This window comes from Pelobates fuscus, chromosome 6 (genome assembly GCF_036172605.1).
Source record: "Pelobates fuscus isolate aPelFus1 chromosome 6, aPelFus1.pri, whole genome shotgun sequence".
NCBI lineage: Eukaryota > Metazoa > Chordata > Amphibia > Anura > Pelobatidae > Pelobates > Pelobates fuscus.
In genome coordinates this window covers 277,635,673-277,662,740 of record NC_086322.1, presented here as the reverse complement: position 1 = coordinate 277,662,740, position 27,068 = coordinate 277,635,673, and the positions used below count along the sequence as shown (strand labels likewise).

General features: G+C 40.0%; 1 protein-coding gene across 1 annotated transcript; it reads left to right on the top strand.

Moving 5' to 3' along the window:
* Positions 1 to 1,193: 1,193 nt before the first annotated feature.
* On the top strand, positions 1,194 to 26,318 carry LOC134566171 (keratin, type I cytoskeletal 17-like). Its single transcript, XM_063425875.1, has 10 exons — positions 1,194 to 1,466; positions 2,350 to 2,420; positions 12,785 to 13,568; positions 15,977 to 16,059; positions 17,485 to 17,638; positions 18,105 to 18,266; positions 20,320 to 20,445; positions 22,474 to 22,694; positions 23,627 to 23,661; positions 25,950 to 26,318. The coding sequence occupies exons 1-10, from the start codon at positions 1,194 to 1,196 to the stop codon at positions 26,003 to 26,005; spliced, it is 1,965 nt and encodes a 654-aa protein (XP_063281945.1). The 3' UTR covers positions 26,006 to 26,318.
* Positions 26,319 to 27,068: the final 750 nt, after the last annotated feature.

The window sequence follows — 27,068 nt, the reverse complement described above, 5'->3', positions numbered from 1 at the left end:
ATATTTTGGAGCGCACTGGGTCCCATCTGTGTTGCTGGCGTGGGTTCTCTTGGTGTACCGGTGCAGGGATCGCGTCTTGTGGTAGGCCCAAAGTGTGCTGTAGATTTCTTGCATCCTGTAGCGAGTGCACCACATGGCTGTCTTCCCCTTTCCTGACGATTAACGATCGGTCAAAGCGCCACCTGTATTTAATGTCCCGTTGTCTGAGGAGGGTAGTGAATGGCTTCAGGGTCCCCCTCCATGCTAGTGTGCCGCCAGTCACATCGGCGAAGAAGGTTAGTGAATGACCTTCGAACGTAACCTGAGTTCTGTTTTTAAGTGCTGCCTGGAGTGCGGCCTTGTCCTTGCGGTGGTGGAATCGGACTATGAGATCACGGGTTGCAGAAGCCGGAGCTCTAGCCGGTTTTGGGACCCGGAATATGGATTCGATTGGGATGTTTTTAGACTGCTTTGGTGTGAGCAGTTCCGTCAGGAGCCTGCGGACTAAGTGCGGCAGCTCCTCTACCGGTATATCCTCTGGCAGCCCCCGTACCTTTATATTAGTGGCCCTGCGCTCTTCCTCTGCGGCGGTGAACCTTCGATCGTATTCCTCGTTTTTGAGTTGTAGGTTAGTAATTTCCGCCTGCATTGCGGTGATTTGCGCATCTCGCGCCACAGAGGCATTTTCCAGGGTTCCCAGCCTGCCGTTCATGCCTTGTAGCTCCGTGCGTAGGGAAGCCATGTCCGCCTGTAGTGTGGTCTGGAGGCCCGCCAACAGGGTTTTTAGCACTGCAGTGGTCACTGGAGCATTGTCCGGGTCTGGAGGTGGAATCCCCGGTGCAGGTAAGTGTGCAGTCATTGGGATTTCTCCTTCTTGATAGAAATCGTCCGAGTAATCGGAGTATGTGTCAGTATGGTCGGTCATTTTGGGCCTTGCCGCCTCGCGGGCCTGTCTCCAAAGAGCCCCAATGTCTTGGCTCTGCCTCGGCTGGTCGGGCTTCGCTTTTTTAGTTTTACGTCCCATATCGGTTCTGCCTGCTCTCCCTTTCACTAGGGATGATTTGAGAGAGGTTTGGTGGGCCGAAATGGGTGAAAGTTTGTTTTTTCCGCGGGAGCTACAGTCCCATGCGACTTCTCTGCTTCGTGTCTCCATAATCATCGCAAAAGTACATTTTAATTGGGGAGCGGGGGCAGGACAAGTAGAGGTGGGGATGATGCAAGACTTACCAGCAGATGTTATTTTGGGAAATGACTTGGGAGAGCTAACCTCCGCTTTTATTCCAAGACCAACCACACAGGAGGCATACCCAGTCGTCACCCGACAACAAGCTCGCACCACGGCACCACCCACCGACTCTGAGGCTCAAGTAAGCGATACCAACCCCACTCACACTACCCTACCCTGGGATGCCCCTTTAGAATTTGGTAGCGAGGTCGCCCTAGATCCGTCTTTGCAGGTCTACAAAGACCGAATAGACAAGAACCAGGTAGGTTTAGAAGGGGAAAGATACGCCTGGGATAAAGGGTTATTATACCGGTATGCCGAAAAGATAATAGCCGGATCGACCCCCATTCCCATAAAACAGTTAATTGTACCTCGAAAATACAGGCAGAAGCTACTGCGCATAGCCCATGACATACCGCTGTCAGGTCATTTAGGAATCAGCCGAACCAAGCATCGGCTGACCCAAAATTTCTTCTGGCCAGGTATCTCCCAAGATATTAGACACTATTGCAATACCAGTGATACCTGCCAGAGATTCGGGAAAAGGGGAGACAGGTATAAAGCCAAACTCCACTCCCTGCCCATAATAGAAGAGCCCTTTAGCAGAGTAGCGGTGGACATAATAGGACCGCTAAGAAAACCCAGTCCCTCCGGCAAGAAATACATCTTGACCGTAGTGGACTACACCACCAGGTACCTCGAAGCAGTGGCCCTAACCAATGTTCATGCTGAGACCGTAGTGGATGCGAATCTTCTCCCGCATGGGATTGCCCCGGGAGATTATTTCAGATAGAGGCACCCAATTCACGGCAGAGATCACCCACCAGCTCTGGAAAGTATGTGGGGTAAAATCTATCCTTAACTCCCCCTACTACCCCCAGTCTAATGGCCTCTGTGAACGCTTCAACGGAACGCTAAAACAAATGCTCAGAACGTTCAGAGACACGCAAAAAGACTGGGAGCGATTCTTACCCCACCTGCTGTTCGCCTATAGAGAAGTACCCCAAGAATCCACTGGGTTTTCTCCTTTTGAATTATTGTTCAGAAGGAGGGTGAGGGGCCCCCTAGATCTAATCAGAGAACATTTGGAGGGGGGAATGACCGCTAATGGTACCCCTATTGTACCCTATGTGCTGGAATTTCAGGACCGCTTGGAGGCTTTAACCCAGACGGTGCGTACCAACCTTCAAGTGGCCCAGCAAAGACAGCGCAGATGGTATGATAGGGGAGCCAGGGACCGCAGCTTTCAGGTCGGGTAGAAGGTGTTAATCCTAGGGCCAGTCCCCAATGACAAGCTGCAGGCCTCCTGGCAGGGCCCATTCAAGGTGGTAGAGCAGATATGTGATACCACCTATAGCATTAGCCCATGCACTGGGACGGGGGGCAGACGCATGCTCCACGTGAACATGCTGAAGCCCTACCGCGAGCGCACAGAGGAGGTGACCGCAATATGTGCCTCGGCCGCAGAGGACGCAGACAACTTACCCCTACCAGACCTCCTTGCCAGGGAATCCCAAACAGAGGATCTAGCCGCTGTACAGTTAGGAGAGCGCCTAAATCCCCAGGAGAGATCCCAGGCCCAAAGCTTAATTAGGGAAAAGGGAGCCACCTTTTCCAATATCCCCGGGTATACCCCATTAGCCACCCACCGGGTGCAAACCCCAGGCCAAACACCCCTCCGTCAACCTCCTTACCGCATTCCAGAAGCAGTGAAAGAGAATTTGCGTAAGGAGATTGAGGAGATGTTACAATTAGGAGTCATAGAACATTCAGACAGCCCATGGGCATCCCCAGTGGTACTAGTGCTGGAGCAGGATGGGACCACCCGCTTCTGCGTAGATTATAGAAGGCTCAATGATAAAACTATATCAGATGCCTACCCAATGCCGAGGATAGACAAACTTTTGGACAAAATGGCTAGAGGCCAATATCTAACCACAATCAACCATTGCAAAGGGTATTGGAAAATACCTTTAGCCGAGGACGCCATCCCCAAGTCGGCGTTTGTCACTCCATTTGGCCTGTACCAGTTTAAGGTCATGCCATTCGGAATGAAAAACGCCCCAGCCACCTTCCAAAGGATGGTAGACCGACTCTTAGACGGGTTTCAGGAATACGCGTTCGCCTATCTGGACGACATATCAATTTTTAGCTATTCCTGGGGCGACCACCTGAGCCATGTGGGAGCCATTTTAGATCATATTAGGGAGGCAGGGTTAACCCTTAAACCAAGTAAGTGCCACATCGGAATGGCCGAAGTACAATACCTAGGACACCGAGTAGGATATGTCAAACAGAAATCCGAACCGGCCAAGAAAGAGGCCGTGGCTAAATGGCCAGCCCCCCGCACCAAAACCCAGGTGTTAGCCTTCCTAGGTACTGCAGGGTATTACTGTAAATTCGTACCCAACTACAGTACCCTGGCCAAACCCCTCACCGACTTAACCCGCAAGAACCTCCCCAAGATAGTAGCCTGGGCCCCAGAATTAGATTCACCTGGTTGATAACATTCAAGGGGTGACTCCCACCAATTAACCCCATCATGATGGAACTAGAGAGCGCTCCAATCTATCACTAACATAAAAGGCCTCTCTGACCCTGCCACAATAATATATATATATGGTCTACTGTATATGTATAGTAATGAGCACAAGATTAGAAGTAGGTATATAGGACACAGCATGTAAAATTCAGTAACTGTGAAAAATGTTGGTTGTGGTGTGCCGGACCCGACGATGCAGTAGGCCTGTAACAAAAGAGGACCCACCGTAGATAAAGATGTGAAAAGAGGGAGTAATAGTAGGTGCAAATCGCCAGACCAGTAATGGTATTGGGGAGAGGTCTGGCGCCCTTTAAAAGGGGAACCAAGCCCCTCCCACAACTACAGGCCCAGACTTACATTTGTGTTCGGGGTCTAAAGCCATAATGAGAGCAAAATAAGAAGTAGGTACATAGGACACAACATGTAATACTCAGTAACTATGAAAAAGGTCGGTTGTGGTGTGCCAGAACCGACAATGTGGTAGGCCTGTAATAAAAGAGGCCAAACGTAAGTATACCATACAAGATTTATTTCAAGCTACAAATGATAAGCATATTACAATTGGTTACATATTCATATTACAGAAATCTGACTTGTATTGCTTTGCGCTACAAAAATAAAGAATGTTTAAAAAAAAAAAAAAAAAGATGTAGACATAAAATAATGTTGAATGATTACAAATAAAAAGCCCTAGCTGCAATTTAAAATTAAAAAGATCTGGAGGACAATGGTACTTCGCTCATTTATTGTAGATCTGAAATGCATCATCTCATCATAGCATAATATGTCATACAAGCTATGCATTAGTGTGAAATGTTGTTTACAAACGTCTGCAGTGAATACGTTTTCCCTAGTTCTTATCTATTACGTTTATGATCCAATTTAACATTCGCAGACAGTGCAATATTATTAAATATGACACAAAATGACAACCTAAGTGGGAGATGTTAATAGTTTCTTAAACATATATAAAATGATTGATTTTGTTTCATGCTGTTCATGTGAAAGTATGAGTGATATCTTTAAAAAATGTTGAAAACACAATAGTAAACATACAATCCCCAACACCTATCTATAAATGCCCTTAATGTATTAACTGACATACTGTCACTTTTGTACCTCTAAGTGAGACAGACACATGTGTGGATTATTAAAGTAAATTATGCTTTTAAAATGCTTGTAAACACTGGTAGCATTTTACGCCTTCTTAATATAAAAGAGAAGTCATAGACGTCAAGTACTTGTATTTCACTTGTCAAAACAGCTCCAGATATATCGTTTAAGAACCAAGTGTCCGGAATGTGGTTCAGGCAAGTAACAGTATTCATATGCTGATATTCGTATGCTGGCGGCAAGAAAACCGCCAGCCTCCCTGCAAATCGTTTCACGAACGGTGAATTTCATCACCGTGAAACAAATAAAACTACCGAATGGAGACCACACACAGGGAGTCGTGTGGCCCCCATTAAGGGTTGCAACAATGTTGCAATCGGTAATTAAGAGGATTCAGGGTGGCCGTCGTTCGGCTACCGACCACGCGGCGGTCGGCCATCTTGGATCCTTTGTTAGCCCAGCGGTATTTGGTCGTCGAGCGCATGGAACTAAAATCGGCTACTCGACGGCACGAATACTGCTGGACTTCCAAGCCGTTCGGGAGCCCCGGTCTTTCGGTGTCAGGATCATCTTTGGGTTTTACACAATATTGTGTATTTGGGTCTGGCTGGGATCGAACCTGAGATCCCAGTCAGGATCCTTACATTGGGCTCCACGCATCTTTGACTGTTTCTACATGTCCTTGGTATCCTGTAGCCTGTTCCTGGTTCCATGATCATTGCTTGAGACTCCCTATTTAAACCTCGCAAGTCTGGTCCTCGTTGTCAGATCGTGTTTCCTGTTCCGTTTGGTTTCACTGCTGTTTATCTGACTCCTGGTTTTGATCTCCTGCTCGTCTACTGTTTTCGCCTGATTGCCGCCAGCCCTGACTTCTGATTCTGTTACCGACTACTCTTCTGGATTTCCCTTGTCTGTACTGCGTTCTTTGAAGCACTGGTTATTTCAGCCCCAGTGCACTGTGTCACACCCTTGGGGATTTCTGTCCTGAGTCCCCTCGGTCTGTGCCGAATTGCAAAGGGTGCCTTAACTCTGCCTGCCGGACTCCCACTCCAGGTAAGATCCCTGACATTCTGTAATGTGGTTCCCTAAGTTAATTCGGTAGTTTGAAGGGAACTTAATTGTAATGTCTATTTCATGCGGCGTTAGGTTATTGAAGCTGGGATCTGAGCGGTATTCTCACGAAATGTGTGCTCAGACCCCAGCTATCTACCGAATGTCCATTCGTTTAAATCTGACGAATATTGTAAAAGTTATATATTTTAAGGTGAATTGTCAGTTCTGCTGCACGGAGGGGTAATCCACTTAACTGTACATTCTAGTGGGAGTATCCCTCTCGTGCAGCAGTGCTTGATGGGAGAAATGTCCAGATTATTCAGTTTCCCATGTAGTCCCCTACTGTACAACCCCTGAAATGTCAGTAGGGAATCCCCTTGCATGGGGAATCCCATAAATACTGGAAGTGTGTGAATAAAGCTTTAGTTGACCTCCAAGCTATGTGTCGTCTAGTTCTTGGAGGGAATGGATTGTAACTACGCTACCTGTCTTTTGCCTGTTTTGGATCTGCTTATCCTGTCTACCAGCGGAGATACCGTGGATAATACCTCTACTCCGCTACAGCTTAGATCAAACATCTTAAAATGCACCATTTGAAATACTCTGGGTTGCCTACTTTTGAAAATGGTATGCCATAATAGTGGAAATGTTATTACCCAGGCTGCCATGCTCTCTCAAATGCAAGATAGGCCCAGAAAATCGCTATGCCAATTTTCAATGTGTAAAACCAAAAATGTACAAGCGTATATTTGACCCTGTAACTTTCCAAAACCCCATAAAACTTATACATGGGGGGTACCGTGGTGCTCGTGAGACATCACTGAACAGAACTAGGAGTGTTTCAGGGAAGTAAACTATATACTGACAATAATATTATCAGTATAAGTACAGTTTGTACGTGAAAAACGCAAAAAAACTAAAACCCGAACACTAACTTTGGCTAGTATTTGTGCCCAAAGGGCTACTACAAAAGACTAGCCATACACCATTTGGAATACCTTGGGGTGTCTACTTTTTCAAATGGTATGCCATTAAAGGGTAATTTTCATTTTTTGGCTGCCATACGGTCTCAAAGGCAGCCTAGACACAGCAAACCAATCTGACAAATTTCATTGTGAAAAAGCATAAATGGATAAGCCGTATATATGACCCTGTAACTTTAAAAAAAAACATAAAACCTATACATGGGGGGTGCCGTGGCACTTGTGAGACATCACTGAATAGAACTAGGAGTGTTTCAGGGCAGTAAACTATATACTGACAATAATATTATCAGTAAAAGTACAGTTTTTATTTGAAAAATTGAAAAAAACTAAAACGAACACTAACTTTGGCTAGCGTTTATGCCCAAGTGGCTACTACAATAGACGGGGCATACCCCATTTTGAATACCCTGGGATGTCTACTTTTTCAAATGGTATGCCATGATGGGGTAACTTACATTTCTTGGCTACCATACAGTCTCAAAGGCACCCTAGGCCCAGCAAACCAATCTGTGAAATTTCTATGTAAAAAATAAATAAATTGACAAGACGTATATTTGACCCTGTAACTTTCCAAAACACCATAAAACCTATACATGAGGGTTACTGTTTTACTCATGAGATATTTCTGAATACAAATATGTATGTTTTATTCAGGGCCGGCCTTAGGGGTGTGCGAGCTGTGCGGCCGCACAGGGCGCCATGTAGCAGGGGGCGCCGTGCGGCCGCACAGCCGGCTGGGATTTAAAAAAAAATTTTTATTTTTTTTTTACATTTGCAGCGGGGGCGGAGCTTACCGTGCGGCGGGGGCGGAGCTAAAAGCGCCGGAAAACTGCTGCAGGGGAAGCAGGAAGGAGTCCCTGCTTCCCCACCAAACAGTCACCAGGAGCTGCACTGCCTCCACAATGAACTCCACAGGTAACTGTGGGATTGTCAGGTGAGTGTGACTCTCTGCCTGTGTGTATTACTGTCTGTGTGTGTATGACTGTCTGCCTCTGTGTGTCTGTGTGTATGACTGTCTGCCTGTGTGTGTGTGTGTGTGTGTGTATGACTGTCTGCCTGTGTGTGTGTGTATGACTGTCTGCCTCTGTGTGTCTGTGTGTATGACTGTGTGTGTATGTGTGTATTACTGTCTGCCTCTGTGTGTGTCTGTGTGTATTACTGTCTGTGTCTGTGTGTATGACTGACTGTCTGCCTTTGTGTGTCTGCGTGTGTGTATGACTGTCTGCCTGTGTGTGTGTGTGTGTGTGTGTGTGTGTGGATGTCTTCCTGTGTGTGTGTGTATGACTGTCTGCCTGTGTGTGTGTATGACTGTCTTCCTGTGTGTGTGTATGGCCGTCTGACTCTGTGTGTGTGTGTGTGTGTGTGTGTGTGTGTGTGTGGATGTCTTCCTGTGTGTGTGTATGGCCGTCTGACTCTGTGTGTGTGTGTGTGTCTGTGTCACATACAACCAATACACGCATATCACACACTGTTAATACACCCATTACAAATATCACACATAGCATACATATCACACACAGTCATCATACCTACTATCACATACACAGACACATGGATGACGGGGGGGGGGGGGGGGCGCTGTGAAGATTTTTCGCACAGGGCGTCTAAATGCCTAAGGCCGGCCCTGGTTTTATTGCAGTAAAAGCAAACAGTATTGTGACATTATCGGTTAAATTGACATGCAGAAATTGAAAAATATCAAAATTTCTTAATTTTTTAAACCTTTTTAGATTTTATTCATATAAAATGGAGTTCTATATATGAATGTTTGATATGGAATGAAAGCCCTGTTTCCCCTGAACAAACCGATATATAATAAGTGTGGGTGCACTTAGTTTGAAAGAGGTAAATTACTGTTGAACATACATAGAGTCAAATTCTGTGGTTTGTTTACATTTTGTTTTGATCACAACTTGTACATTTGGCTCCGTCCGTAAGGGGTTAACCCCTTAACACCGCAGCCAAATGTACAAGTTGTGAACGAAACAAAACGTAAACAAAACCTGGCATTTGCGCTATATGTCTGTCCAACCGTAATTCACCTCTTTCATATTAAATGCACCCCCCCTTATTATATATCATTTTATTCAGGGGAAACAGGGCTTTCATTTAATATCAAATATTTAGCTATGAAACATAATTTAATATGAAAAAAATGGGAGAAAATAAGATTTTTTTTGATTTTTTTCGTTCTACATGACATTTTAACTGTTAATGTCATAATACTGTTTGCTTTTACTGCAATAAAATACACATATTTGTATTCAGCAAAGTCTCACGTGTAAAACAGTACCCCCTATGTACAGGTTTTATGGTGTTTTGGGAAGTTACAGGGTCAAATATAGCGTGTTACATTTGAAATTGAAATTCGCCAGATTGGTTACGTTGCCTTTGAGACTGTATAGTAGCCCAGGAAATAAATTTACACCCATAATGGCATACCATTTGCAATAGTAGACGACCCAAGGTATTGCAAATAAGCGATGTCCAGTCTTTTTTAGTAGCCATTTGGTCACAAACACTGGCCAAAGTTAGCGTTCGTATTTGTTTGTGTGTGAAAAATGCAAAAAACGCCAATTTTGGCCAGTGTTTGTGACTAAGTGGCTACTAAAAAAGACTGGACATACCCCATTTGCAATACCTTTGGTTGTCTACTATTGCAAATGGTATGCCATCATAGGGGTAATTTTCATTCTTGGGCTACCATAGGGTCATAAAGGCAACGTAAGCAATCTGGCGAATTTTAATGTGAAAAAAATTAAACACAAGCATTATATTTGACGCTGTAATTTTTGAAAACACCATAAAACCTGTACATGAGGGGTACTGTTGTACTCAGGAGACTTCGCTGAACACAAATATTTGTGTTTCAAAACAGTAAAAAGTATTGCAGCAATAATATCGTCCCTGTAAGTGCTGTTTGTGCGTGAAAAATGCAAAAAACGTCACTTTTACTGGCGATATCATGGTTGTAATACATTTTACTGTTTTGAAACACTAATATTTGTGTTCAGCGAAGTCTCCCGAGTAAAACAGTACCCCCCATGTACAGGTTTTATGGTGTCTTGGAAAGTTATAGGGTTAAATATAGTGCTAGCAAATTAAATTCCCTATACTTTCGGCATGGGTGGTCAGGCAGGTCCCGCTAATTGTAATTAATTAGGATACCTAATTATGTAAAATTATTACATAAATATATGTGTAGAATTAATATATGTATATATATACATATGTGTATATATACGTATATATATATATTTTTTTTTTTAATATTTTTATTTATATATAGGTATATATATAGTGATATATACGTATATATTTATGTATATAGATATATATATTATTTCGTTCTACGTGTATTTTGATATAAATATATATATATTAATATCACAATACAGTTAGAACGAAATAAAACACATCTATATATTTTTTAATATTTTATTTTTAATTATTTATTTTATTTTATTTTTTTACGTATTTACATATTTATTTTTTTTATATTATTTATAAATATATATATAACAATAATTATATATATATTTAATCAGTATCAGTCTACGTGTAATTTGATATTAATATATATATATATATATATATTAATATTTAAATACACGTCGTGTATGTGTAAATGTGTGTGTATGTGTATATATATATATATATACTTAGATCATATATATATAATATATATGATCTAAGTATATTTTATTTGTAACTGTCATTTTTTTTATTTATTTTTTTAACTAATATTTTATTTTTTTTACAGGACAGGGGGCAGAGACAGTGTCAGCCAGTGATGTCACATCACTGGCTGACACACAGGATCAGTGATCACAGTGACTGCCTGTCACTGTGATCACCTCCTGCAGATTGGGTAATTGACCACAGGGGGGAGTGCCTGGGTGGTACAAGCACTCCCCCCTTCCAATCTGCAGGGGGATCACTGTGCCAGTTACATGTGTCAGCCAATAGGCTGACACATGTAACACTGATCGCAGTGACAGGCTGTCACTGCGATCAGAGCGCTCTGAGATCGCAGTGACAGCCTGTCACTGCGATCTCAGACCTAGCAGATCGCGGTCACTGACCCCAGGGGGACTGCCTGGGGGGCCAGGTAAGTCCCCCGACCGCGATCTGCAGAAGGGGAAAGCCGCCGGCCGCATGTGTCAGCCGATTTGAAATCGGCTGACACATGCTTAATACTGGTCGCAGTGACAGCCTGTCACTGCGATCAGAGACTGCAGATCGCGGTCACCGGCCACAGGGGGGGTTGCCTGGGGGGCCAGGCATCCCCCCCGACCGCGATCTGCAGCGGGCGATTAGCGCCGGCCACGTGGGCGGCCATTATGGCGAGGACGTACTATTACGCCCGCCGGCGTTTAGAGCCGGTTCCTGCAGGGCGTAATAGTACGTCCTCCGGATTTAAGGGGTTAAGCAGGTTTCACACAGTACCTTTTTCTCAGAGTCTCAGAGTCTCAGGCTTAACTGCCTCCTCTGTCCCAGCTGTTAGATTCCCTCATGTCTTCAGAGGCTAACCTTTTAAAACCCTAGTGCTGGTTAATTACATTCACCTGGTTGATAACATTCAAGGGGTGACTCCCACCAATTAACCCCATCATGATGGAAATAGAGAGCGCTCCAATCTATCACTAACATAAAAGGCCTCTCTGACCCTGCCACAATAATATATATATATGGTCTACTGTAAATGTATAGTAATGACCACAAGATTAGAAGTAGGTATATAGGACCCATCATGTAAAATTCAGTAACTGTGAAAAATGTTGGTTGTGGTGTGCCGGACCCGACGATGCAGTAGGCCTGTAACAAAAGAGGACCCACCGTAGATAAAGATGTGAAAAGAGGGAGTAATAGTAGGTGCAAATCGCCAGACCAGTAATGGTAATGGGGAGAGGTCTGGCGTCCTTTAAAAGGGGAACCAAGCCCCTCCCACAACTACAGGCCAAGACTTACATTTGTGTTCGGGGTCTAAAGCCATAATAAGAGCAAAATAAGAAGTAGGTACATAGGACACGACATGTAATACTCAGTAACTATGAAAAAGGTCGGTTGTGGTGTGCTAGAACCGACGATGTGGTAGGCCTGTAATAAAAGAGGCCAAACGTAAGTATACCATACAAGATTTATTTCAAGCTACAAATGATAAGCATATTACAATTGGTTACATATTCATATTACAGAAATCTGACTTGTATTGCTTTGCGCTACAAAAATAAAGAATGTTTAAAAAAAAAAAATAGACATCAAATAATGTTGAATGATTAAAAAAAAAAAAAAAAAAAGACCTAGCTGCAATTTAAAATTAAAAAGATCTGGAGGACAATGGTACTTCGCTCATTTATTGTAGATCTGAAATGCATCATCTCAGCATAGCAGATTTTAGTGAATAATATGTCATACAAGCTATGCATTAGTGTGAAATGTTGTTTACAAACGTCTGCAGTGAATACGTTTTCCCTAGTTCTTATCTATTACGTTTATGATCCAATTTAACATTCGCAGACAGTGCAATATTAAATATGACACAAAATGACAACCTAAGTGGGAGATGTTAATAGTTTCTTAAACACATATAAAATGATTGATTTTGTTTCATAGTGTTCATGTGAAAGTATGAGTGATATCTTTAAAAAATGTTTAAAACACAATAGTAAACATACAATCCCAAACACCTATCTATAAATGCCCTTAATGTATTAACTGACATACTGTCACTTGTGTACCTCTAAGTGAGACAGACACATGTGTGGATTATTAAAGTAAATTATGCTTTTAAAATGCTTGTAAACACTGGTAGCATTTTACGCCTTCTTAATATAAAAGAGAAGTCATAGACATCAAGTACTTGTATTTCACTTGTCAAAACAGCTCCAGATATATCGTTACAAACATGAACCACCGATTCAAGCAGAAGAATCACTGCCTCTTTGGTAGCCAGTTTAACCAGACCACAAGAAACTTCCATAATAACACATTGCATCATTTAGGATCCTACAAAGGCCATCATGTTGTTTGCCATCAATCCTATCAAGGTGGATTCAATAATAATTTGTTATCATACAACCCCCAATATGGAGGATTCCATACAGGATATCATAGTCCCGAGCACTACCCTCATCAAGGACTCCGCAATTTTGGAGGGATCTTTAGAAACTCCCATCATGAAGACTTCCAAAGAACTAATAATCGTTTCTCAAACAACTTCCATTATGGAGGATTCCAAAACTCAAATTATGGTTGGTGGCAGAAAAGACTTCATGGAGGAAACCAACACTTGCACCATGAAGGATTCCATCAAGCTTCTAGACACATAACTCCTCCAAGAGAACATAATGTGACCACTGTTTACAGACATTTCAATCACAGATTTGGATATTATCAGGTGGGGCAAAACTATGACCATGGGACATATTTAAAAAACACTGGAAGAAATGGTGGCCAGAACAGAAAAGGCTTCTATAATATTAATAACAAGGAGTCCATGAAACACCTGAACGAAAGACTTTCATCTTATATGGAGAATATCCGCTCATTGGCACAAGAAAATATTCATTTGAAGAGGAACATCTGTGAGTGGTATTCAAAAAAAACCTCCCCAACACTCCCTGACTCAAACAAATATTTGAAGATAATAGAGGAGATTCGGTGTCAGGTACAGTATACAATATAATACAATACGTTTAGTTTTTTCTTTTGTAATATGCATTTAGGAGACACCATCATAATTAAGAAATATAAATGTTCCTGTCTGAAAATTAAAACCTTTCTTCTGTTACTGTTCCTGTTTGAGTTGTGTATAAGGCAGTTCCTTCAAAAGTGAAAAAGAATTCAATTACATATTGCATCAGAAAATGATATGCTTTTTTTGTGCCCTTTTTTAAGGTTTTGGAAAATTTGGACAATGGATTTTTTTTGCTATTTTTTTTATAAAAACAGGTATAATAACATGGGGTGTCCTGTAAGACCATCTTTCCTCTGACTTTAGGATGTACATTGTTTTGGTATATTTTCAGTTTTTTTCAACCTAGTCAGTACAACATGGGATGGCCGAAACCAGGGGTAGACAACCTTCGACACTCCAGATGTTGTGGACTACATAGAGATATTACATGTCAGCTAGTTAGAGCAATGGTAACATTACTTCCCTTAAAACTGGGAAAACCAGGTTCCGTCCCTGGTCAGACGACATCACCAGTAAGTGTCGTCGTACAAGACATCAAATGCTATATATCCACCTACCTCACATCCTCATATATAGTAAGGTTGTTTGCAAATGCTAATAAAAAATCATGTCTTATAAAGGCAAAGCATCAGGGGAGATGTATTCCACAACATATTGATTGCCAAAGATTGCCACCCCTGTCCTAGAATATCTACCTTATGAGTCAATGTGTTGTATACCATTGAAAGCTATTTATGTCTACTTTGTTGAGCTTTTGAGGAACTGTAGAAGACAGTCACAACTTCCACAAATTGTACACACGCAATTTATTTTAATTTCTTTGTTCCTTTTTCTTAAAACACAAAACGTAATAAGCAATGCCCCGGAACAATCTCCAGACCAATAAAATGTACTGGCTGGCTTATGAAAGTGTAAAGTGCTGCTTTATTAGGTTTTAGGCAGCCATATCCATTTATATAATGATGAGTGTATAAGTAGATGTGTCTGCTAAAAACAAAATTCATAAAATGTTATTAAAGATCCTATTTATCCCTTTTTTTAAATCTGTGGATAGAGATGGAGAAAATACATCTATTTTTCACTAACATCTAACAGAAATGTATCATTTCATGTTATCAACGAACGATGATAGTATTAGCCTTTGTCTCTACCACTAATACAAATCATACTATCTACATTACTTTTGATGTAGATGTCTCAAAATATTTTAAGACTATTTATATTATTATTATATTATGTTTTAAGATCCATCACTACACCAAAATAAGTGCAGCTATTTTTACTGAATTGTGTAGGTATATCTCTCTTAGACACTGTAAGCACCACAACCCCCTAAGTCTTAATGTAGATGCTTTGACTCACAAGTGACGTCCTTTTTTTTTTTTCAAACAATGTAAAACATTGTTGTTCTTGTGAAATACCAATGTTTACATTTGTCCTAGAAGGTAATTCAATGAATGATCCAATGTAGGGGTATACCGAGATACCCCTACACCCCCAGGTTTTGAGCCACAGACCAGCTCGAAACCTATCATACCAACTTGTCCGAATTATTCAATGTAGGGGTATACCGAGATACCCCTACACCCCCAGGTTCTGAGCCACAGGCCAGCTCGAAACCTACCATGCCAACTTTTAAACCACATACCAACTTTTAAAACCACATCATTAATTCAATCCCCAATAACAACACATTCCACCCCCCCCCCCCCCAATGTGTGTGACCAGACGGCGGATAACTCCACACCTAACACGAAATCAGGGAGAGTGGGAGGGACAACAACAAGGTCTTTGAGAAAGCATTAGAATGGGGAAATTTCAAGATGGCTGGAGCATGCATGTAAAGCAGCTGTGGTGATATCACTTACAGGTGCATCAGTTCTTACAACTCTCTCTTAGGGTTGGCGCATTTTAGTCTCTGCATCATAACATTTACAATCATGCAAAGTTGTTATGGTGGGTAGACCATTTAATCTGCGTCTGAAAGTTAATTTTACGTCTTTTGTGAACGTTACACTATTATGATTCCATGAAAATTATTTTGACCACTGTAACGTGTCTTCAATGGCAAAATGCAGTGCATCTAACGTGCGATGATGGTGCTAGCCACGTAACATAACACCACTAAGTGTATACGCATTCAATCTATGTATATTTTTTCGTCAATTTCTACTCCTGTATTGCTGTTGTGGCTATGTGGGTTGCTTCTGTCTCATCTTGCCCAACAAAAATAAAGAATTAAAAAAAAAATGCAGTGCATCTAAACATCATTAAAAATTGTACTTTAACCTTAACATTTTAAAGACTTAAATTCTTTGAGCTAATTAAAGTACTTTTATTCTATGTTACTATATTTTACAGTAAGGTATATCTTACAGATTTCCAAAGAAATCAGGGAAAATACCAGGATTATTCTAGAAACTGAGAAATCCAAACTGGCCATCGATGACCTAAATATTAAGTAAGACAAAGGGCACACATGCGACCTATATAATAAATCTGCTTTAAGATGTTCTTATTCTACTTGATTTAAAATACAAAAATGTATTCTTGAGAATTGACTGAAAGCTGAGCCACCTGTGATTAAAGTTAATATTTGGAATGAAAATATATTTTCAAGAAAGGGATGGTTGGTAATTTTCCAGAAAACTATATATTGAAATGTTTCCATATGTTTTCTAGCTTCCAGTGTGTCAAGACAGGACTTGTGAATGTGAATTTCGTAGAATCAAGGGCTGCTTCAATAATAATAAATTCAAATATTCAATACATAGACAAAATATTATAATATGAAAAAAATACAGCATATATAAAAATATATTAATGTATCATGAAATGCCAAAATATTAAAAAACATTTTTTTTTTTAAATATTAAATAATTTTAAACGTTTATCCAAAAATTATTAAATCGTTTCTGAAAAATCTAAAAAAAATTAATTAGACCCATGATAGGATGTAAAGTGAAATACAATAAAGTTATGGAAACTCAAACAAGCATTGGGCTTGGCTGGAACTGCTACCAATTATAAACTTTATTAAACTAATGCGTTACATGAATTGTATTTTACAAAGTGTTGCAGAGTTTATTTTTTGCACTGATATCTCATTGTTAATACAGAGTGTTACGACATCTGTATTTCTTACAACATTTAGGCATTGGATAGGTGAGAATGGTGTGATCAAGTTCACCTCCTGATTTTACAGAGTTCTAAACACAGCATTCTCTGCTTATCGCCAATGTCCAAGGTTGGACAGATTCATGCTGATGATGTAGAAGTTAAAGTTTTGTATTATTAATTGGGGTTAGGGCTTAGACCAGGCTTCCCCAAACTCTGTCCCTCCAGATGTTGCTGAACTACAACTCCCGTGTTTCTTTGAATGAAAAAGATAGGCTGAGAATCATGGGAATCATGGGAATTGTAGTTCACTGGAGGGCCGAAGTTTGGGGAAGCTTGGCTTAGACTACGTGTGAGAGGACAGACCTGTTAGTTTTTGAAAACATTTTCAAAACTGTTGGAAAAAAAAACTAGCACCACATAACAGCTACAATAAGTGGTTATGGTGCTCCAAGTGGCCCTTTAATAAATTATATATTGCATTGTATGCCTGTTGGCATATCATGCTATCTGCAGACCAAGTATTTTATGTAATGTTATCATTTAAAATGTCAGTAGGTATTAAACTATTATCACCAAATTCCCACGCAGAATAAATGCATTGATTGGTTCAAGTTGAGAATTTAAGTTGATAAATAATCACATTTATTTTTTATACACCTCACCGCAATTTATTTTTGTAAAAAGCCAATCAGTTTTGATTTATTGAATTTACCTAGTTAGATAGGCAGATCATTTGAAAAAATAAATATATTTTAATTTCTGCTAGGTATAAAGAAAAATGCGAGTTTAATAGTATGGCAACAGATGTGAAAAGTCTTCAGAGAACATTGGGAGTACTTAACCAAGAGACTGCAGAGCTGAACAGACAAGTTGAAAACCTCCAGCAAGAGATTCAGCAGATGCGAAGGGATCACGAAGAGGTAACAATAAAAAAAAAAGATGTTACTAAAAGTAGACTAAAATTTGAAATCAAATTTTTTATTTTTGGAAATACTGATGACATGAAAACAGTTACAAACTAGCCTGCATTTATTTTGGTGCCCAAACCCTCAAATGGTATCTAAAAATAAAGCCAGGGGTGGCCAGTACTTTCATTCTAATCATAAAAGGGTGTCCTTCACCCCATAGCTACGGGGGTCATATTGTGACACTATCCTAAAAATTCAGGAAGATTTCCAATTTAAAAACAAAATCAGAACAGCACACTCATACTTGGTACATGACGTTGTAAACACGATGGAATCTTGAAATTAATATAGGCCTTAATGGAGAGCACCACAAGCCTTAGGTCCAGAACTCCCATATGTACAGAAGATTGATGGGAAATCCAAAGAGAGGTGAACTGAACCGTTTCCCTAGTAATAGTTATTACTCTTTCACATGCAGAAGATGAAAATGCAGCTTCCAGAACTGGGCCACCGAGTTAACGTTGAAGTGAAAGCTGCTTCATCTGCTGAACTGACTCAAGCGTTACTAGAAATGAGAAAGAAATATGAAAAAGATATGGAGAAGAACCTTAGAGATGCTGAAATCATCTTTCGACAAAGTGTAAGTTAATCTTACCTACATTTTATCTTTGAAATTTCTATAACTGTGCCCTCTTTGTCTTTGTTCCTCTTTCTATCATATGCATTCGTTACCTTTTAATGTTTCCAAACTTTCTTCGCTTTAATTAGTCCGGTCTAAACATATAAACAACAGGATTTCCTCTAGAATTACTTTTCATTATGTGCTATTATTGTGTTCTTGTTGTTACGCCTGGCTACTTTCCCAATCCCTTATATTGAAAATGATACCCTAGTATGGTGCTAGAACCATATTTATCATGTTCTCAGATGTGGTACAACTGTAGAACTTTTAACACAGCTAGAACTTGATTCAAAGTGTGGAGGGCAGTGTGGTAGGTATAGACCTGTTATAAGCCCTTATCAGTTCCTCCTATTCTGATAGTCTTCCTGTTCTGTATTGGATACATGTTTGGCTAACAGGCCCTTAAGCCTATGCTTGAGGACTTGTGAAGATATATGCTGAGATATTAAAGAAATGTATGCACAAGACCAAAATGCAAAGAATGTGTGTATAGTGGATGCAGAGAGTGTGTGTGTAGCAGATGCAGATAATGTGTGTGTAGTTGATGCAGGGAGTGTGTGTGTAGTGGATGCAATGTGTATGTATAGTGGATGCAGTCTGTGTGTGTTTAGTGAATGCAGTGTGTTCAGTATATCTGTGTAGTGGATGCAGTGTATTTGTAGTGCATGCAGTGTGAGTGTAGTTGATGCAGAGTGTGAATATAGTGAATGCAAAGTGTGTGTGTATGTGTAGCAGATGCAGAGTGTTTGTAGTAGATACAATGTATGTGTTATTGTGTGTGTAATGGATGCACATTGTATCCACTACAAAAACTCTGCATCTGCTACACACACACACACACACTTTGCGTTCACTACTTGTACTGGATGCAGTGTGTGTGTAGTGGACGCAGCGTGTATATAGTGAATGCAGAGTGTGTGGAGTGGATCCATTGTGTATGTGTGTTTAGTGGATTCAGACGGTGTGTGTGTAGTGGATGCAGTGTGTGTGTAGTGGATGTTGTGTGTGTACAGTGGATGCAGTATGTGTGTTTGTGTAGTGGATGCAGTGTGCGTGTGTATATATGTGAGTAGGATAGGAGCTGCATTCTGTTAGCACAAGATAGGAGCTGCATTCTTTTTACACAAATTAATGAATTTTATTCCCCACTCCCTGCATCTTATTTGTAGCCAGGAAGGGTGGGCGTTTCACTCCTGGTGGTCCAGTGGCTTTATGCAGGCTGCCAGCTATCAGTATAGTGAAGAGGGGGGCCATACACAAGAGTTGGAGAGAGGAGCTACCAGTAGCAGAAGCGTGCATGTGCTGGGCCCCCTCTTCTCTATGCAAGATGCAACCAGTGGTCCTAGATAGCGATACATGTTATACATATGTGGACATTGGGAATGTAAGCCTGGGCCCCATGCAGCCGTACCGGCTGTACCCACCTGATGGCGAGCCTACGTGTAGCCTACTTCCTTGTTTCTCCTCCTCTATTCTTCTTCAGACCCCAGCTCGAAACTGAATGTGCAGTCTAACACATACACAAGCATTATCACTACATGTGTATCATACATACATATACATGCATATACATGCAGCATACATATTCATTCACAAATGTATACATACATTATTAAACACACAAGCATTCACAGATATCACAGACATAAATATCTTCGCACAGACTGCAAACATATACAACTGCAATTTTACAAATGAATGTAAAATGTGTATATAGGATTGAGTAGCAATGTAATAATGTGCATTAGGTAAAAGGAAGTGTATAGAATTTAATGTGTCTAGATCAGGGGTGCCCAAAAGGTAGATCCCCCAAAGTAGTAGGAGCACATAATGCTTTGCCTTGCTTTAGAATGGCAAAATATCATTAAAGTTGTCGTTTTTAAACATCTAGGGATCAACCATTGGGCATTTCTGAAACTTGTAATGAGTAATTATACAAAAAAATTTAAACATTTCATATTTCACAAGATTTGCCTTTTATGATTTTTTTCTGTGAATGTTGGTCTTGCAGATCGAAGTTCTGTATAAAAATGGGTCTTCTGGCCTTGAGCAGATAGAACCAGTTCAGACAGAGCTCATTCATTTGAAGAAATCTCTGCAGACCCTAGAGATTGAATTTCAACGTGATGAGGACATGGCAAGTGGAACTTTTATCATACATTACGATATTGATGTTTATTAGTGAATCTTTAGCCATGTAGACAGTTAAAACGTTCTTTTCAGTGGGAGAGGCCATCAAGATCTTTGAGTAAAACAAGTCCCCAAGTCAAAGTCAAGTTAAAAATAAAGTCTTTGGTTAATTTGATGCTAAAATAGTTTTTGACTGTTTTGGTAAAACTGTGAAATTCACTTAGAATTCAATCTGAATTTGAGATAATTCACACGTTAGTGAATGAACTAGACAATCTTTATATATCAGATTTTACTACAACAGGGTAGGTTTCACAATAATTGATTTTGTTAATAATAATCTTGATTTTGTTATAAAAAAAAGCTAAATAAATGAATTTGTGTCGGAAAACATTAAATTTGTATGGTTATTCATTTTAAATATTGACATTGAACCTAGGTAGGAGATGTTGTTTTTTCAAAATGTGTATACATTTAAAATGTTCCTTTACAAAGGTGCATTTAAATATTACTAAGAAGAGACTAATGGAAGTTATAGTCAACAGAAGCAGATAATCTTTGAAGCAGATAACCTCTAACCCTAATGTCTCAGAGACATAATCCCCTAAGCCTAACACTAGGATTGGCTTGCATATTCAGAATATACCATCATTCTGCATTGTGTTTTTTTTTTTTTTTTTTTTATTTAGTTAAGTAGGTATATTTTACAGGTATTAGATGAATCCACCCCTTCCCCCCCCCCCAACTATCAGGTGAGTGGGTAAGCAAGGATTTACCTTGCGCAGGACTTTCCAGAGGGGTGGCAAAAAATGCTGCTACCAAATGCCCTGACAACATTAGAAGATGCCTTGTTAGCCTTGTGTCATGAGGTGCCCAACAGCTGACTGGCTAGTCACCTTAGGGCCCCATCCCGAATCGGGGCTGTGCCTATAGCAGATGGTTGTTGAGGGAGCTCTGATCTCGTCTTGCTCTGTAGTGATGCCGGGACCCAGAATATGACATCGTTCTGGCCCCAGCATCACTAAATGGTGCAGGAGGAAGCTGAACAAGAAGATCAGAGCAAACAAAATCACACTGGACCCCAGTGGCAGGATCCACACTGGACCCAAGGGAAATAATCCACTTTGGCTCTCCCAAAGGTAAGGAGGCTGGGTGGACTTAAATTAAAATAACAAATGTAGCCATTTGCCAGCACATGAGAAAATGTATGTGAGTGTGTCAGTATCAGTGTGTGTGTGTGGGTGTGAGCCAGCAAGTGGGTCTGTCAGTGTTAGTGTTTGTCAGTGAATGTGTCTATCTTTCAGTGAATGTGTATGTGTGTCTATCAGTGTGTGTGTGTGTGTGTGTGTGAGTGTGTCAGTGAGTGTGTATGTGTGTCTGTCAGTAAGTGTGTGTGTTTTTCTGGCAATGAGTATGTGTTTGTGTCTCTCATTGAATGTGTATGTGTGTCTGTCAGAGAGTGTTGGTGTCTGTCAGTGAGTGTTGGTGTCTGTCAGTGAGTGTTGGTGTCTGTCAGTGAGTGTTGGTGTCTGTCAGTGAGTGTTTGTATCTGCATGAGTGTGTGGCTATCAGTGTGTGTCAGTAAGTGTGTGAATGTGTGTGTCTGTCATAGTGTATCGAATTAGTGAAACTGCATGTATGTCAGTGTTTGTCTGTCAGTGAGTGCATGTCAGTGTATGTGAGAGTTTACCTGTCAGTGAGTTGTTGTGTCAGTGTTTGTCAAATCAGTGAGTGAGTGTGTCTGTCAGTAAATGTGTGTGTTGGTTAAACAGTGTGTGTGCCAATGACTGTGTATCTGTCTATGAATGTATGTCAATGTATGTATCAATAAGGGCGTATGTCTGTCAAAGTGTGCTTCATTTTATACAGGATGCGGTGCAGCCTTGACATGAAGGGATGGAGCACATTTAGATTAGGGTGTGTCCCCATTGTAGACTATACTGTCAAATAATAATGTTCTGATCATACATATATTATTGAATAAATAAAAATTAACTATATTTTATCTTAACACACAAAATACACTGGTTTATAGACATCTACTCTGGAGAATACCCTAGAAGAAACACAAGACCTCTATGCATCAAAGCTCAATCAATTACAATATATCATCACTAAACAAGAAGGAGCCCTGGCACAGACTCGATCAGAAATGGAAAACCGGAAACAAGAATACCACCTTCTCATTGCTGAAAAAACTCGTTTAGAAATGGAGATAACTACCTACAAACACTTGCTGGATGGACATGACACCCTGTACGTACTGCAGACTGAACAAAAAAAGCAATACATAAAATTGCCAATTTTGCCTACGTCTTCAACCAACTATGCAAACTGACTAGTATTGTTTTTTTGATTTTTTTTACATGTTTTTGTTTTGTTTTTCAATTTTTATTGTAAAGAATGAGTCAAATAGCTTCTTTACACAAGAAAAGTAAAATTTGTGCAGTCATTCTGGTAGTTATGTACTCAACGATGTTTCGTGAGACTTGTATGGCTCTTTTCTGAGGCCAAAAAACCCACCAGTTGAATTATCAATATTCGTACATTCTGTAAGCAGAGGACATTGTTTATTAGAGCACATTACAAATTCTAAAGTGACTTTAACATTGCAAAGACATGTTGAGCATCATAGCTACTACAGTTTTTTGAAGCGGTTATGTTACTAAGATTATAAGGATGCAGTCCATCCATTTTTTTTTATCAAACATGGATTCTCATTAGTTGTCCAAAATATATGTGTGAATAAGAAGGAACACTGGGAAAAATTGTTGGCATCCCTCTTGGTGCAACTGAATTGAAGCAAGCTGTTTGGATTAGTGGCAATTTGGTTTTGGTTAATCCCACTTACCCACACAAATATCTTTGAAGCATAATACGGAAGGCAAGACCTCAAGGTGGGTTTTGGACTTTGACTGCAGAGAATCCATGTTTTGAATTAATCAATGTCCATGTTTTTCTAAAACTCTATAAAAAGCTAAACAAATAAAATCTTTGCACCATAAACACTACAATAAGCTTAGAATTTCCTTTTAAGCAACAATGCATTGAATTTATTTTATGGCAAAATCGTTATATTTTGTAAAATGTAGACAGACGATAGAGTTAAATGTTAAGTAGATAAAATAAAAATACAACCTGTGATCATTTTTAAATGTTCTAATTACATTATATTATTTGGTTTACAGCGTAGATGAAATCCTGAAGAAACATGGAAACTGTGGTATGTAGAAATAAAATTTATAAGCCAAAATAAGTTAAAAAGTATTAAAAGTCACACCTTTATAAAATGTAAAAATAGTTTAAAAAAAATCTGTATTGATGTATTCTTCTTGCATACAACATTTAATCTAAAGTAGTTAAAATAGATATCTACCGTGTAGGTAACCTTTGTAACCACCCCCTCCCCCCCTCTCCCCCCTGCAACCCATAACCCAATAACAAAATATGAAAACTTAACTGGTGAAAACAGGCTAGGGGAGTGATAAGCCTCGATCTTCCTTCATTATCCATTAGACTCCCAGTCCTACCCCGATTGATAAGGACAATCCACGCCTCCTGTGACAAGAAAATGAGTTAAAATAAACAAACCAACAGACACCGGATAAGACCACAGAAAGGGCAGGAGGGAGGGGAACAGATTCCTAGCCGATTATAAAATGGCTGAGGTCTACAGGGAAAATGGCTCCCTGTTTATACAACTCCTCCCCTATTGTCTGGACCACCCCTAGCCCTATGGATCCACCCCTATTAGCTACACTACACCCCCCCCCCCCCCACACTAACACATGCCCCTTTTATCTGGCCAGCTGCGCCCGCCTCCTCATGTTCTTTATTATGATTCAGAATCTAACACATCCTATTAGAGATCACAAAAATATGTAGGATAATATGTCAGCACTGTCATTGCATTGAAAGTCAGTGCCAGAAAAAAAATGCTTGGTTACTGGGTCATCCTCAAAAATATGGAATTGGAGGATACTGTTACGTTAGCTATGATGGGACTGATAATTGGCAAAAGCTCAAAGAAACCTCAATAGCATACATTTTGGTTGGTCCCCACACAAGACTAAAAAATGCTTTTGCTCATTGTACCATTGCAGAAAGATGCATATCAGACTGATCCCGCTCATAAGGGAAGTCCAGAACCTAATTGTCAGCAAAATCCCACTGCACTAGAGATACAGAAATTTCAGGCAATTGTTTCGGCCTTCTTATGGACTTCGTCAGCAAGGAGTACTCTGATATGCACATTGTTATGGAGCCTAGTACTCAGTCTGAATACCTCCATCTATTGTCTTCTTCTTCCAGGAGAAAGTCGAACTTCAGTGATTATACCTCTCCCTAGACATTAAACAACACATAGTGCTGGGTACAAGAGCAGGCTTGATTGTCACAAACAACTACATTTATAGAGACAACATCAGGGGGTTACACACAAGAATAATGGGTTACCGCCCTGGTGTCTCTAGGTCTATGATATAATTTAATTAAAGACAGATAACTTTATTAAGTCCCCAGACACCAGAACAGCCAAACAATACAATACATAACACCATCAACATAAGCTAGACATACTAATTATACATCCACAGATATGTCTCATTACCACAAGCAAAGTTTCCAAAAAGCACCCAGTTTAGATGGGCCTAGTCCAACAAATCAGCAAATTAAGTTGGAGCATGCTAAGATCATATGCTAATCCGGCACAGAGTTCCAGGCTGTTGTGGTCAAAAGCTGGTCTAGCGATTGTTGGCTTGCCACTCCTGTACCTCCGCTCCAAAATGCGCTCTCCTAGGTGTTTGAGGGAGTAGGAACTACCATTTGTTTCACTGACCAGCCACACTTGACCAGGCCAACTTAGTGTTCCATTAAATTTCCAACTGGTCCCACTAGAAGTATTGCAGTTGTCCTGGACTCCTGGAACTGTTTTGCTGACAGGAGAGGAAATGCTCAGCATGGTATGAGCTTGGGGAGGGTAAGAGATGGCCAGGGATGATTAGTTTGTTTGCAGAATTGTTAATTTAGGAATCCGACACCATTTATTCCACAGTCCTGGTCACACACATGGTATAGATTCTTTCTATAATGACACCAGCAAGCAAAACTATTTTTGAGACCTGGGTGGGGACTAAAGAATGGACAAGCTATGGAGCTTTTACCCATTCTCAGAGTTCTCATATTCTCCATTTTTGGTTGAAGGACAAAGAAGCTTAACTGTAAAAATTATCCTAGCAAAATATCCATCCAGTTTGGCTATTTTGGTCTTAAATTTGAAATTCACTTAGAATTTCTGACAATTGTCACTTCTGTAAATAACCCTGTTAATCAATACCTTTAGTATTTGTTTTAATTTAAATGTAAAGAAGAGTTATTATGGTTTAGTGCATTACACTATCACATCCTTTCCCTCTGATCCAAACATACTATACATTCTTCACATTAGCATAGGTAAGACATCACTGAATGGATAGCTTTATTTACCTTTTCCTCAATTATTTTGCTCAGTAGGAAAACAAGATATGATGAAACATGACACAGAGAAATCCTCGAAAAATTATTGCTAAGAACTTAATGAAGAATATCCTGGACATCATCGTGGTACACCAAACCTACTCAGCATAACATATTCTAACATTCTTTTCTTACTTTTTCTCTTCTAAAATGGTATATTGTATGTGACGAATGCATTGGTTTAGGGACTTTAAGTCACTCTTTTTTAAAGGAATCATGTATCCTATTGTTAAAATCTGCAGAACATGCAGATTATAGATGGCAAACAGAGTGGTGAAAAGCAGTTTTTGAAACATTTATTGATTGAGAGAAACATTGACACTGACCAATGACAGTAATTAGATCAAGAACGATCTCTAAAGACCTACCCGAGAGGGGACTCAACCTCTGGAAACCCATTTTTACACTCAAGCTTGTCTTAACTTACTTTATTACAACTTTTACTCAATAGTTTTTTCATTTTTCATATTTAGTCAAACAACGTCCATATGTTCAAGGGACTCCAATAAATCCAATATCACCTGTTAATCTACAAATGCTGCTAGCTAATCTATTAGCATATGTACCAACTTTCAGGATATATTAAAAATTAAGTTTATATAAAAAAACGTTGTTTTCAATTTGTTTTATCTCCTACTGGCATTCTCGGTCTGGCCGCACAGAACTTCCGAGTTAGATGCATGGGATTCCAGTGGCTGCACACACCTTATCCATCATTCTTTTGGTTAGTTATCTGCTAATCTACACATTCTAGCTTAGAATCTTGGATTGGAATCTGTGATTTTCTATTTTCGCAGTATTCCTTTAAGCAGAGCGTGTTTATTTTTTCTCTCGTTCAAAGCTCAATAAATTAATAACTACGTTTTCTTTTCTGAAGCATTTACATATAATTAAAATGGTTACTGCATGTCGATTTTCATTGTTTGCTGTTATGATTTCCTTTTAAATATTAGCATTTTGTGCTTCGTATGAAAAATAAATGCTCCAGTGCACCTGTGCTACTCAGTGACAATTATGGTCAAATGACCAGTAGACAGTAGCACACTGCCATTTAAAGTGACATATATATATATATATAAAGTCCAGAAATATAACCAATTTGACAGGCATGTGGTG